Genomic DNA, 13515 nt, shown 5'->3' with positions numbered 1-13515 from the left:
CCAGGGCTGCCCCCTTTATCCAGGCTCTGAAGAAACCATCCGGGCCCAAACATGTGGCCAGCACCGTCGTAGATTCAGTATGTACACGCCAGGCGCCGTCCTCAGGGCTCTAGGGGCGCTGACTTGTTTAATTCTCAGAACCACCTTGTAAAGCACGTGCTGATGGTACCCATTTCACAGATGGGAAAACTGTGGCACGGACTGTTGCCGCAACTTGGCAAAGGAACAACAGCTTGTCGGTGGCAGAGTTCAGTGTTTAAACCAATGCAGGTGTGTCTGAAGTCTGTGCCCTTAACCTCTGCTCCCTGCTGAGCAGCCGGGAGAAGGCAGTCCGGGCTCCACACGACAAGCCAGGGCCGGGCCGGGCCCTCCTGGATGCCGTCCCCGCCCAGGTCTCTGGCCATCCTCTTCTGCTCTCTCTTGCAGGTATGCACTTGGCAGGGCTCCTGACTGTGCCCTGAGCCGCCACCCCTTCTGAAACTCTGGCCGAGCTGGACTCTGCAAACCTGCTTTCGCAATGGGTGGGTTGTGAGCGCTGGTAAGACCCGCTAGCCAGCATCGGCTTCTCTGCCGCCCCCGTGCCTGGCCTGTCCGGCCCATTCCTGTTCTCTTCTCCCCTGTGCTCATCCCTGTGCGCTGCCCCCGCCCCCGGCGCCGTCGTCTGTCATCTCCGGACCTTGCCGCCGCTCAGGTAATGAGGAGCTCTGGGCCCAGCCAGCCTTGGAGATGCCGAAGCGACGGGACATCCTGGCCGTCATCCTCATCGTGCTGCCCTGGACGCTGCTCGTCACCGTGTGGCACCAGAGCACCATCGCGCCCCTGCTCGCCGCGCACAAGGGTGAGCCCTCCGCCCCGGCCTGGTGTCAGTAACGCCGGTGAGCACAGCCCATGCTGGGGGAGTTCTCATTTCCACTTACCAGGCAGCTGGGAGGAGCCATAAGGAGGATGCAGGCCAACGACCTGACCCTTTTAAGGGGTCTTGGCCCCTTTGGGAATCAGGTGAATGCTCACACACACACATACTCTCTCTCTCTCACACACACAGAACTCAGCATCTGATTCCAGGATGGCAAGGATTGGGAGCACTCGGCCTCAGTGGGGGGAGAGGGATGGATGAAGAGGATCCCCGCCTGTGTTGTGTTTTAAAAACTCAAGAGGAGTATAGTCTTCACCCCTCTTTTCCTAGTTATGTTATCTGTGCAAGTGAGGGGGGGGGAGTCCCTTTCCCCACTGAGTGCTGGGGGTGGGGTCCTTAACGATATTTTCCGAGACGGGCCCAGGAGGAGGCGTGGTTTTTACTTGCATGGAATTCCCCATCGAAGGGTTTCCAAAGTCCCATTCCCCTCGGTCCAGTCCTGGAAGGCGTGCCGGTGGGGGGTCGGCAGCGCTAGAAGCAGAGTCGGTGTCCAGAGCTTCCGCTGCAGGCTGGCTGCAGTCCCTCCGTCCACTGCGGGTGGGGTGCACGGGGCTGAGGGCTGTGTGGGCGAATGCGGGGGAGCCAGGAGAGCGCGCCCCCTGCAACGAGACTCCCCAAAGCAGAGGAGGAGACCAAGAGAGAGAGCGTCTTTGTTCAGGGGATTAGGTACCCCAAATCTTCCCGCTGGCAGTGGCCACGCCCACTCTGGCCAATGACCTCTGCTCCCAGGCATGACTGACAGCACCTTCCCTAGTGCCCCAGCTTTACTGGGCATGCGTCTCTCTCCCCTTTGCAGGGCCCCGGGGCATGTAAAGCTGCAACTTCCTGGGGAAGCTGCCCAGATGCCATGCCTATGCTGGTTGGCCTTCCGTTTGCTCCTTTCCTGTTACAAATAACTAGCTAATTACAAGGGCATCAGGTGGGCATCCCTGACCTCTCCTGACCTAGTGACCCCGCCCGAGGAAAAGTCCCAGGAAGCACCTGCGGGAGAACTGGGCTCTGAGTCCCCAGCTTCCCCCTCCACGGGGCTGCCTTTCCCTCTGACACTGGGGGTTCCTACACCCCAAACCTTCCCTGTGTCCCACATCTGACCTGCCCCCCCATGCCTTCAGTCTGCTGTCAAGCTCTTCCCCCTGTGCACTCCGTGCACCCACAGACTCACACTCGAGGGCAGCAATTCTCCCACCGACATGCGCACAGTATGACACGGGGAGCGAGATAAACACGAAGGCACCCGCCCCATCTCTGTGTGAAGGACGAGGGCCCAGGTAGGGCCTGGGAATCCACATGTAGCCATCACCCCAAGTGACTGAGACACAGGCCATAGCCAGGAGCCACAGGCTGAAGCCGCTGCTCCCCACAGTTACACTCTGGCCCTGCTCGGTCCCAGCGGTTCTGGATGCTTCCGGCCAGGTGAGGAGGCAGCCAGCATGGTGAGGGTCGGACATGTGGTCACATAAAGCCCAACAAATAGCCCTGGCGGGTTTGGCTCACTGGATAGAGCGTCGGCCTGCGGACTGAAGGGTCCCAGGTTCGATTCCAGTCAAGGGCATGCACCTTGGTTGCGGGCACATCCCCAGTGGGGGGTGTGCAGGAGGCAGCTGATCGATGTTTCTCTCTCATTGATGTTTCTAACTCTCTATCCCTCTCCCTTCCTCTCTGTAAAAAATCAATAAAATATATTAAAAAAACAAACAAAACCCAACAAATACAGGAACTGGAGGTGCAGCCATGGACATGGCCGGCCGCATCCAAATAGCTACAGCGCTGCCCCGTGGAGAAGGGGGCCGAGGTCCCCTCTGCTGTGTGGGGAGACGGGGCTAGGAAAGTGGGGAGACAGACAGCGCCAGGCAGGGGCCTGATGGCTCTCCTGGGAGCAGAGGGCAGGTTTGACTAGGCAGATGGGCGCATCCCGCCCAGTGCCCGAGGCCAGGGCCCGCTCACACTGCCTGTCCCTCCCCCCACCCCCTCCCCTGCAGATGACGGCGGGGACCCCCGGCGCCCCGCCCCGCCCGGCTCGGACCCCAGGGAGTACTGCATGTCCGACCGCGACATCGTGGAGGTGGTGCGCACCGAGTACGTGTACACGCGGCCGCCGCCGTGGTCCGACACGCTGCCCACCATCCACGTGGTGACGCCCACCTACAGCCGCCCGGTGCAGAAGGCGGAGCTCACGCGCCTGGCCAACACGCTGCTGCACGTGCCCAACCTGCACTGGCTGCTGGTGGAGGACGCGCCGCACCGCACGCCGCTGGCCACGCGCCTGCTGCGCGACTCCGGCCTCAACTACACGCACCTGCACGTGGAGACGCCCCGCAACTACAAGCTGCGCGGCGACGCCCGTGACCCGCGCATCCCGCGCGGCACCATGCAGCGCAACCTGGCCCTGCGCTGGCTGCGGGAGACCTTCCCGCGCAACGCCAGCCAGCCGGGCGTGGTGTACTTCGCGGACGATGACAACACCTACAGCCTGGAGCTCTTCGAGGAGGTCAGGGTCACCGGGCGGGGGCGGGGGTGGGGGAGGGGTGGGAGGATGCGGGGTGGCGTGGAAAATGGGGATGCTCCCACAGCGGCCCTTTGGGTAGGGGCGCACAGAGAGGTCACAGGCGGGGCCAGGCTGGAAGCGGTGCAGCCTGCAGGGGCCGGACAAGGGACGGAGAGCCGGCTGTGGCCTCAGCGGTCCCCTGGTTAAAGGGGACAGGTGCTTAGAGCGGCAGGACCACAGACCCGCCTCAGCGGCTCGCCCGCATGAGGTGTGGGCCAGGGTCCTGTCCTGGGGGTTTGTGAGTCAGGGTAGTTTGGGGGGTAGGAGAGGAGGGTCAGACTCTGAATTGGAAAGAGAGGTTTCTTAGCAAGAAAGTGGCAGCCAGCGGGTGAAGAGGAGGGAGGGTCGTCCGGAGAGAGGGGTCAGGTTCCCTGCAGGTGCCCACCTGCGCCCCGACGTTGGTTCTGATGGCCCGTGAGCCCAGCGTGCATGGGTGATGTCGCCTCCCACGGGGACGGGCATCGCTCCCGTCGGCACTCCGGGGCCTGACTCTGCGTCCCCTGCAGATGCGCAGCACCCGGAGGGTGTCCGTGTGGCCCGTGGCCTTCGTCGGGGGCCTGCGGTACGAGGCCCCGCGGGTCAACGCGGCGGGGAAGGTGGTCGGCTGGAAGACGGTGTTCGACCCCCACCGGCCCTTTGCCATAGACATGGCTGGGTTTGCGGTCAACCTGCGGCTCATCCTGCAGCGCAGCCAGGCCTACTTCAAGCTGCGCGGCGTGAAGGGGGGCTACCAGGAGAGCAGCCTCCTCCGGGAGCTGGTCACCCTCAGCGACCTGGAGCCCAAGGCCGCCAACTGCACCAAGGTACGGCCCCGGGGAACAACGGCCCTGATGCGGGGTTCCCATGCCCAGCCAAACCCTCCCTGCAGGTGGGGGATGGGAAATAGGCCCGGAAACAGCCTTGCAACGAAGAGCCAGTCTAGAGCCGCGCCTTCCGAGAACACCGGCCCCGAAGGCAGTTTGTCACCCATGGGGCAGCCACACTGATGTCCAGCAGGGAGATGGGGAGGGTGGTGACCGGTGAGGCCGAGCCAGGTGTGTCGCCTCCCGCACCGCAGAAGAGCTGGGCTTCATGGCCTCCCTGCGATTACATGTTCATGTGTGCACACATGGACAAACGCATACATACACACACACACACTTCCTAGTTTGAGCTTCTGCAGTGAGGGCCTGGGCGGTCGGTCACCTGGCTGAGCTGAAGGCTCCTAAACAACCTTCTCCCTCTCTAGGGAGCCCTGGGCTGTGTGGCTCAATGGGTTGAAGGTCGTCCCGTGCACTGAAAGGTCACCGGTTTGATTCCCAGTCAGGGCACATGCCCAGGTTGCAGCTCAGTCCCTGGTCAGGGTGCGTGCAGGAGGCAGCCGATCGATGATTCTCTCTAAAATCAATAAAGACAGTATATATTTAAAAAAAGAAAATGCAGGAGAGCATGAGAAGCAAGAGGAGTCTTCGGGTTTATCTGTCTATTTTTTCTGTAGTTGTGCACACACTGTTCCCAACAGCTATTTTGAATGCACCCTATGTACACACAGCAAGAGGGAGGCGTCGGTAGAAATGAAGAACATGGGAGAACATCCTGATGGAACGGGGGCAGAACGGGAGGGGCAGGGCTATCCTTGCAGGGTCTGGGCGGGAGCAGGAGGTGGCAGGGGGAGGCCAGGGGGCCTGTTCCATGTTGTCTCCCGTCTCTGGACACGCAGATCCTGGTCTGGCACACGCGGACGGAGAAGCCCGTGCTGGTGAACGAGGGCAAAAAGGGCTTCACGGACCCCATGGTGGAGATCTGAGCCCCGGGACGCAGGTACGGCGGGCCGAGGGCCGCGGGCACGGGGCAGGCCCAGACCCGGTGTGGACCCAGAATCCATCTGCCAAGACTCTTCCTCCCGGTCTTCCATTGTGGGAGGACAGGGAAATGCCAGCATGAGGGGAAGAGGCAGAGCTGGCTTCCCCTTGCCCTCTCCTTCCCTTCCCCTTGCCCTCCCCCTTGCCCTGTCTGGAAATTAGCGAGAGCCAGCCTCTCCCACACAGCTGGGCCCTCTCGCCACCCTTGGGGGGCCTCTCCTTCCAGACGTTGCCTGGTCACCACCATTATTCTGGCCCTGACACCTGTCCCACCGCAGGCACTGCCGTGTGCTCGCTCCAGGCTCTTTCCGTGGATTCCTCTTCGCCGCCGTGACAAGGACCCTCACTCACTGCCTCCCCCTCATCGCGCATGCCCATGTGTCCCCCAGTCGTGACCATGGGGGGGTGCCATGGTGAAACTGTGGGCCCAGAGCCTGGTTCAGCTCCTGGCCTACCACTTTCACGGTTCCACCTTCCTTGCTCTAGGCTTCCGTTTCTGCATCTGTAAAATGGGTTGTGGGGGGCCCCAAGAACAGACTCCGGCACGTTCTATGTCCTCTGTAGGCGGTGCTGTTGCTATTTCAGTCTTTAAAGTCCTCTATGGATGTGGGCCTCGGGGTCTGCCTACATTTTAGAGGCAAAGGGGTGATGTTCAGGAAAAGCTCCATGGGATGAATTGGGCCGGGTGACTGGTCACGCCTGGAACTTCCTCTGGGCGTGTAGTTCTAGGACAGTGGTTCTCAACCTTCTGGCCCTTTAAATACAGTTCCTCATGTTGTGACCCAACCATAAAATTATTTTCGTTGCTACTTCATCACTGTCATGTTGCTACTGTTATGAATCGTCATGTCAATATCTGATATGCAGGATGGTCTTAGGCGACCCCTGTGAAAGGGTCGTTCGACCGCCAAAGGGGTCGCGACCCACAGGTTGAGAACCGCTGTTCTAGGATGTCATCCCAGAGGCGGGAGCTGACAACGGACACAGCTGGACGCCAGCCCAGAGTTCAGTGTCCGCTTCTGTGTCACGTTTGCAAGTCCCCTGCGCATCGGGGACCCCAGGGTGTCAGTCTGCCTGTTTTGTCCCCCGAACTTAAGACATCATCTGGGCCAGTGCCGCTGAGAGCCATCAGTACAGAGCCCAGCTCCCTGCCTCACGTGCCTCACAGCAAGGGTGCCACCACGGAGGGCCTGGCCGCTGGGCCAGGTGGCTCCTCAATGAGGCCTGTTGGGGGCTAAGGGTTGAGTCGCTTGGCCACACTGGCCGCTCGGACACCCACCTCACTCATTGCTCCTCCCCCCGTTCACAGGAGCCTCTTCTCACACCCTGATCCTGCCTTCCATCCTCTCCCCGTGGCTGACGGTCCTCCAAGGCAAACTCCAAACGAATGGCCATCAGCCTCCTTTCTATCCTGGGGCTTCAGAGAGCCCAGCCTGAGGCCAGGAAAAGGACGGAGAGCCTAAAGCACAGAAATCCCGGACGTGTCGTTCTCTTCCACCCAGCGTGGCAGGGCCCCGCTGCCAGCCCGGCCCCCGCCCTCCTCTCCGGAGGTTCCCGCACCCCAGGCCCGAGTGATGCTGAACAGCGGGGCGTCGGAAAAGACTCGGCGGTCACGTGGAGGTGGCCCTCCTGGCTCCCTGCTCCTGGGTCCAGCACGGCCACACCGGCCAGCCGGCCAGAGGAGGATTCTGAACACCAGACAGCAGGCCCTGCCCGGGCACCAGGGGCACCCGCCCCTCTCGGAGAGTTGCTCTCAAGTACACGTGTCTCTGTGGCTGTTCTCTAGTCCCTGTCTCCAGAGCATAAGTCCGTCTTTGATCCCAGCAGCGGTCAGCCCTGCAGGAGGGAGCAGGCCTGCCCCCAGGCTCCCCCATGCCCCGGGCTGTGGTGGGAGAGGAGCTCCTTCCTCCCCCCAGGCCCCTCAACCCTGCAGCACAGAGAAGCAGATGGTCCTCAAGCCAGCACAGGCCACGGGTTGGCCTGGACCACGACCACATGGGCCCGTCCCCCACGCTGCCACCCCCACGCCCACTGGGCGCCAGGGACCTTTGCCTGGGCCAGGACGGGGAGGGCAGGAGCCCTCTTCCTGAAGCCCTTGAGAGCCACAGACCTCAGGGGCAGGAGAGGTGGGGGCAATTCCAAGCCTCCTTCCTGCCCCTGGTTTGGGGGCAGGAGGGGGACTGCATTAGCAGAGATATTTCTGGGCAAGGGACCGAGATCATTTGGACACAGAGGGGAAAGGATACCCGAGCACACACGACGTTGGAAATAATTCTATTTTAAACACAACGTGGGAAAGAAAAAAATCTCACTTCTCCCCAGGTGGGAAGCCTGCAGAGCGAGCCGGCCCGAGAACAGTGCATGCGCTGGCAGCTCCCTCCGCCAGGGGGCGTGTGTCCGGCTCTCCCGCCGCCGCCGGACAGGCCCCTGGCTTTCTGGCTGGGGACAGCGCCCTCTGGTGGTGATCCCACTCCTCATGCTCCTGAAAGTCGGAAGCACAATTTTCCTCTCGCGTGGAGGGAAAAGGAAAGGCTTGAGCCTACGGAAGGGGTGTTTATTTTTTAACCGCTAACACTTCATTTAAACTCACAGGACCAGTCTGAGGACCACAGAGAACCCACTCCTGGGGGGGGGGAGGGGGTGGCTATGGGGGGGGGGATTGGACTTAGTCCAGCAACCTAAACATTCAAAAAAAATAGCATTGGTTGCCTGTTTTGAAACAGACGCAATTTTCCACGTAGTCATGAGCCCACCCAATGGGATCTTATCCCTGGGAACGCCGAGCCACCTTGTAGGGCATCCCCCCAACCTCTTACATGGTTGCTTTGGAAATCAAGCTCTCGGCATCACGTGGCGTGGGAGAGAAGGGACGAGGTGGGCACAGGCGGCCATCAAATGCGTGAATCCAGGCCCAGGCATCCCACTGCCTCCCCAGCCCTGTGCTCAGATGAGCTTGGCTGGTCTACGGCTACCTTCTCAGCCCAAAACAAAACAAACAAACAAAATAAAACACCAAAAAACCCCAGAAACAACCCAGGGCTCATCTTCAGGAAATTGATACTGAACAAAACGAGGCATTTTCTCCTGCTCCCTCTCCTGTATTACTTTGTCTGGCAGGCCTGAGTTGTTTTCGCCCCATGTCCTCTAGTACAGTGGGGCCTTGGCTTACGAGTTTCATTCGTTCCGTGATGGAGCTCGTAACTCAAATTACTCGTAGGTCAAATCAAAACGTGAACGAGTGAGGCACGTGATGCTGGGCTGATGTTGTGGCGTTCACTGTGACGTTCGCTGCGCCAACTAGCAGTGGGGTATCTGAAGCTGGCTCGTAGCCCGAATTTTAGCTCTCAACTCAAAGCAAAAAATCGGCCAAGAGACTGGCTCGTATCTCGAAAAACTCGTTATAGTCGGGACACTCGTAAGTCAAGGCCCCACCGTAGCTGCATGTGGGTTTATTTATCACTGTAGTCCTGGAGGACTGCAGCTTCCTTCTTTGCTGGGGATGTTTGTGATCGATCAGAATGTGGTCCAGGACTATACCGTTTGCTTCCCAAACTTCCCACCACAGAGGCGTGATGCTGGGGGCTGGGCGTCCCCAACAGAGATGGTGGAGGGCGGGGCCCGGGGCAGCCGCACCCTCGGGTCTGTTTTCATTAACTGTCTTTCATCTGTTTTTAAAATTAAAAGTCAGATACAGTTTTTAACATCCCTAATCCTCCTCGGCCCGGCTTGATTGCGTTCCCCTGGATTGCTTGAACCCTCCACCGAATGAGTATCTGCCAGGTGCCTACAACGGGCTGCATTATTCCAGGAGCCAGCACCAGCCTTCACGGAGGTCCCCTCCTCACGAGGGGACGCAGGTGGGCAGGAGACAGATCGATAGCATTTCAGATGCGACCTGGTCTGAGGACAAGCATGAGGCTGAGTGGGGGGCACAGAGGGTCGCTGTAGGGGAGACCTGAGCCCCACACAGGGTGGTCAGAAAGGCCCCCCAGATAAGGTGACATCTGAGCAGAAGAGCAGCATGCAGACGTGCCATTGTCTGGCCAGAGCCTTCCAGAACAGAGACCTCTGTCCCTGGTAGGAGAGAGCTTAGCAAGTTTCAAAACCAGCAACAAAGCCAAGGTGACTGAAACCGACTGGGAAGGTGGGAGGGGTCGGTGGTGGGAGATGGGACGGGCAGGACGTGTTGGTTGGTCCTGGGGACCAGGGTGATGCTTTTGGCTTCTACTGTGAGTGAAGAGGGAAGCCACTGGAGGGTTTGGAGCAGAGGACAGACATGGCCTAATGGCCTTTTAGAAGAATCGCTCCATGTCTGTGCTGACGAGAAGCAGAGAAGTGAGGGCGGGCTGGGGGAGGCGGCTCGGCAATGAGCCAGGTCCAGGCGCTGGTGAGCTGGAGGAAAGTGCAAGCGGTGGGGTGGAGGGTAGTTCGGTTCTGGAGGTGTTTGCGAGGGACAGCCAATCAGGAGGTGGTGGTGAGGAGTCAGTGCGGATGCTGAGTGCTGGCTGGGTTGCATGCACCTGTGCCCGGCTGCACGCTGCCTTTGCCTCGGGCTGACAGCAGCACAGACGGGGTCAGAGAACCACCACCACCGAGGGTTCAACTCCACTGCTTTATTGCAACTCATGACAGCGAGCCCGGCCCCAGAACAAGTGCCTGCATTGCGGACAGACAGACAACTGCGAGGAAGCCTGCCTCTCCCCGCTGCAGCTTCGTCACGGGAGGCGAGGGGGGGAGACTGAGCCGGCGGCAAGGTCTGCACGAGGCCTGGTACCCAAAGTTCCTGAGAGGTGACCCTCACCCCGCCAACCCCCCGCCACGCCCTGGAGCTGGGCCCTCTGCCCTTTCCCCCTGTGCCTCCAAGAGAGGTGGGTTCCTGCTGGGACCCACAGTCCCCTCCTGTCACTGAGTGAAACTGGACCTGCTCCCCATTTCAGGAGAACAAGGGGCTGAGATGTCTGTTTCTCTTCAGCCCAGCTTGCCATCCTGTCGGATGCGCTTACAGTGGGAAGGAAGAAAGGAAACGCGTGTCTCTCAAACGGGGTTCCTTCCAGGACCCCAGGGAAGGTGCGGGGAGGGCTGCGAAGAAACAACCGCCGCCCTGGCTGGTTTGGCTCAGTGGATAGAGCGTCGGCCTGCGGACTGAAGGGTCCCAGGTTCGATTCTGGTCAAGGGCACATGCCCGGGATGCAGGCTCGATCCCCAGTAGGGGGCGTGCAGGAGGCAGCCCATCAATGATTCTCTTTCATCATTGATGTTTATCTCTCTCTCCCTCCCTCTGAAATCAATAAAAATATTTTCTAAGAAAAAAGAAACAATAATCAACTCAGGAGAGACACCTCTTCACTGTCCTCTACCGCTGGGGCCAAGGCCTCTATTTCAGAAACAGAACGGGGCCCCGAGGGATGGGCCAGGCCGGCGAGAACGTCCGCAGGGCACAGCTGGGTGCAGCAGCCACGCCCAGCAGCCAGGCCTTCCCCAGGCCCTGGTGTCACCACAGGGAGACCCGACCAGACACTCACCCCAGACACCCATCCCTCTGCCCTCTCCCCGGAGAGAGGGAGTAGGGCAGTGCCATCCACAGAGCCCAGTCTAGAACCCCCTCAGATGAGAAGAGCGTCCCCCCTGGCCAGCCCCCCCACTTCTTTCAGCAGGGTTTGGGGTCTTTGAACCACAGCAGTGGGCAGAGGTACGGCCCTCGGCTCTCGGAGGAAACGCTCCTGATGGGCCCCCCCCCCCCATGGGCTGGGGGGGCAACCATTTAGCCCTCCAGCCCCCCCTTGAGGACGGGCGCCCCCCCCCCCCCCCCCGCTTCCCGCCACACGGCTCAGTGAATGTACTGGTTCCTGCCCAGGTGGGGTGTCTCGGTGAACTGTATCACAGGGCCTGCCGCCCTCTCCTCGAAAACAATGACCTGGGGAGAGAAGGGCTGGGGTGGCAGCAGCCGGGGGTGTCTTGGAGCCGGAGAGGGAGCCTGAGGCAAGGGGCTGGGAACTGGGCGGAAGGAACAGGGGCCCGCAACTCACCAGCGCCAGGAGGAGCCGAGAGGGAGCTGGCCAGAACTCTCCCTCTCCGGCCCTAACCGACTGTGGCAAGGGCTTCCCTCCCTCCCTCCCTGGGGAGCACGGTGATACCAGGAGGCGGGAGTGGGAAAGGGGCCTGGGAAGAAGGGAAGGGGCTGCAAGTGCTCCCACCTGGTTGATGCCTTGGTCCAACCAGGCCCCTGGGAGGTAGAGTGTCTCCTGGGGTCCGATGTTCCAGTAGCGCCCCAGGTTTTGGCCGTTGATGAAGACAACCCCCTTCTCCCAGCCCTTGGAGCAGAGCGAGTGTAAGTCAGACGCAGAGCCGGCACAGGGAAACCCCCAGGAGGGCAGACGCGCTCTGGGCTCCTCTCTCGGCTTCTGAACGGCCAATGTGACAGCCGGGAGATGACCAGGCGGGGTGCCCCATCTCTCTGTCCCAATAGCCCTGACTTCCCACCCTGGACGGAGGAACCTGGGCCCTGAGAAGTCCCACAGGGCAGCCCCTCTGCTGGGAGCCCACTCGCTCCCTCCCCGGGGAGGCCAGGCCCTTGCAGAGGGGGCAGCCCAAAGCCGGACGGTCCAGGAGCAGGTGAGAGAGGGCGAGGCCTTGTGGGGAGCAGCCCCTCCTCCGGGCTCGGGCTCAGAGCAGCTGAGGACGGACCCAGAACCTGGGCCGGGGGCAGCTACCAACCTCCAGCTTCATGAAGGTGTCCAAGGGGGAAAGGGCCACAGGCAAGGCGCCCAGGAAGAAAGCGGGGAACACCGGTGTTTCGGGGACCAGGTTCCACGCGCTGGAGCTGAATCTATGGACAGAACAGAAAACAAGGAAGCGAAGAGGGTACCTTCTCAGATCCGGGCCCCACCCCGCATCCCATTGCAAAGGCGCCAGTCCACGGGTCCCAGGAATGGCAGCAGGTGGTTCTGTGGAAATGCCCTCGTCTCCGGGGCGGGCACTGCCCCACCTGGGCACGTGGCAGGGCCCTGGTCTGCTCACAGCTGAGCGAGAGGAGGGGTGAGGCCGGAGCAGCTCCCGGGCCACCGGCTCTCTCTGCACGTCACCTGGGAGCCCACACTCCGCCCTCGGCTGGGACCTACCTCTGAAAGAAGCTCTTTTTCATGTCCAGGCTGTAGATTCTGAAGTTTTTCAGGGGAGAATTATTCAGGTAGATATTTCCAATTAAGCCTGTGGGACGGAGGCAGGGAGGGTGAGACACACCCGGCCTGGCCTCTGCCAGCCTCACCCAGGGGCAGTGTCTGGGAAGTTCAAGGTTCCTCCTGAAGTGCATGCCCCCAACGGGGCAGCAAACCTCCCCCATAAAGCGCTGAGGGGCTGAGAATGAGTAACCCCGTGTCTGCCAGGCCCCGGGACGTGCGTGAGAGAACAGGCCGAGGGCAATGACAGAGCTGAGAGGATCCAGCTCAGTGCTCACTGTGTATTCACCACAGGCATGTGGACACACACACAGGGAAGGCTAACAGGGAAGAGGTCAGGACCCAGGGGGGCCTTTCAGAACCACCTCCACCTCACTGCAGTGGCCCCCCTGGCCCCCCTCCAATGGCTCCCCATGACCCCCTCCAATGGCTCCCCATGACCCCCTCCCTCCACTGGGCCTCCATGGCCCCCTCCCTCCAATGGCTCCCCATGACCCCCCTCCCTCCACTGGGCCTCCATGACCCCCTCCCTCCAATGGCTCCCCATAACCCCTCTCCCTCCACTGGCTCCCCATGACCCCCCCTCCAATGGCTCCCCATAACCCCCCTCCTTTCAATGGCTCCCCATGACCCCCCTCATCTAAATGCCGCACTATAACCCCTCTCCATCAGATGACCCTACAATCACCCCCCCCTCAGCCATGGGGTTCTCCAATCCTCGCCCCCACAGAGGTTAACATGACTTCTCTCCCTCTAGGAGAGGAATGGCCCTGACCCTGTATGGGGCCTATGCTCCCGTCAAGTCAGTGGGAAATCAGTAAATTCGAAGGAAAGGAAAGGTGCTTTTCTGAGGCAAAAAGAAGGTGCACACCCCCTAGGGGACTTGGTTAGTGTTAGCATACAATGGTTTATCTAGAGGGTTGGTTATTTTGCTGCTAGTTATGGGATACGTTGTAGTGATTCCCCTCCGTTTTCTAACATATTCACATATGGTTGCCAGTGGCCGGGGACCTACATAGAAGGATTATTTTATCCATG

The 13515-nt window shown here is 60.7% G+C and overlaps 2 protein-coding genes across 2 annotated transcripts in view; one reads left to right on the top strand and one right to left on the bottom strand.

Moving 5' to 3' along the window:
• The first annotated feature begins 461 nt into the window (after window positions 1–461).
• B3GAT1 (beta-1,3-glucuronyltransferase 1) lies at window positions 462–6819 on the top strand. The gene is made up of 6 exons (XM_006098305.3): window positions 462–538; window positions 692–838; window positions 2896–3404; window positions 3968–4264; window positions 5161–5261; window positions 6612–6819. The coding sequence occupies exons 2-5, from the start codon at window positions 727–729 to the stop codon at window positions 5245–5247; spliced, it is 1005 nt and encodes a 334-aa protein (XP_006098367.1). The 5' UTR covers window positions 462–538; window positions 692–726; the 3' UTR covers window positions 5248–5261; window positions 6612–6819.
• A 4296-nt stretch (window positions 6820–11115) lies between these two features.
• The window catches only part of GLB1L2 (galactosidase beta 1 like 2), a 24508-nt gene continuing 22108 nt past the window's right edge, over window positions 11116–13515 (bottom strand). The window contains exons 16-19 of the mRNA XM_014463944.2: window positions 12421–12508; window positions 12017–12128; window positions 11497–11613; window positions 11116–11216 (exon numbers count right to left, since the gene is read on the bottom strand). Of these exons, the coding sequence (XP_014319430.1) occupies window positions 11130–11216; window positions 11497–11613; window positions 12017–12128; window positions 12421–12508 (404 nt within the window). The 3' untranslated portion in view covers window positions 11116–11129. The remainder of the gene's footprint in view (window positions 11217–11496; window positions 11614–12016; window positions 12129–12420; window positions 12509–13515) is intronic.

The sequence above is a fragment of the Myotis lucifugus genome, unplaced genomic scaffold (genome assembly GCF_000147115.1).
Source record: "Myotis lucifugus unplaced genomic scaffold, Myoluc2.0 scaffold_229, whole genome shotgun sequence".
Taxonomy (NCBI): domain Eukaryota; kingdom Metazoa; phylum Chordata; class Mammalia; order Chiroptera; family Vespertilionidae; genus Myotis; species Myotis lucifugus.
The sequence above is the reverse complement of the archived record's forward strand: the minus strand, read 5'-3'. Positions and strand labels throughout refer to the sequence as shown.

Excerpts from the sequence above, each read along its gene's own strand:
- B3GAT1 (XM_006098305.3), top strand. The coding sequence starts at position 727 with ATGCCGAAGCGACGGGACATCCTGGCCGTCATCCTCATCGTGCTGCCC. Across the intron at positions 839-2,895 it reads CCTGCTCGCCGCGCACAAGG|ATGACGGCGGGGACCCCCGG; the intron begins GTGAGCCCTCCG and ends CCTCCCCTGCAG. Across the intron at positions 3,405-3,967 it reads GCCTGGAGCTCTTCGAGGAG|ATGCGCAGCACCCGGAGGGT; the intron begins GTCAGGGTCACC and ends CGTCCCCTGCAG.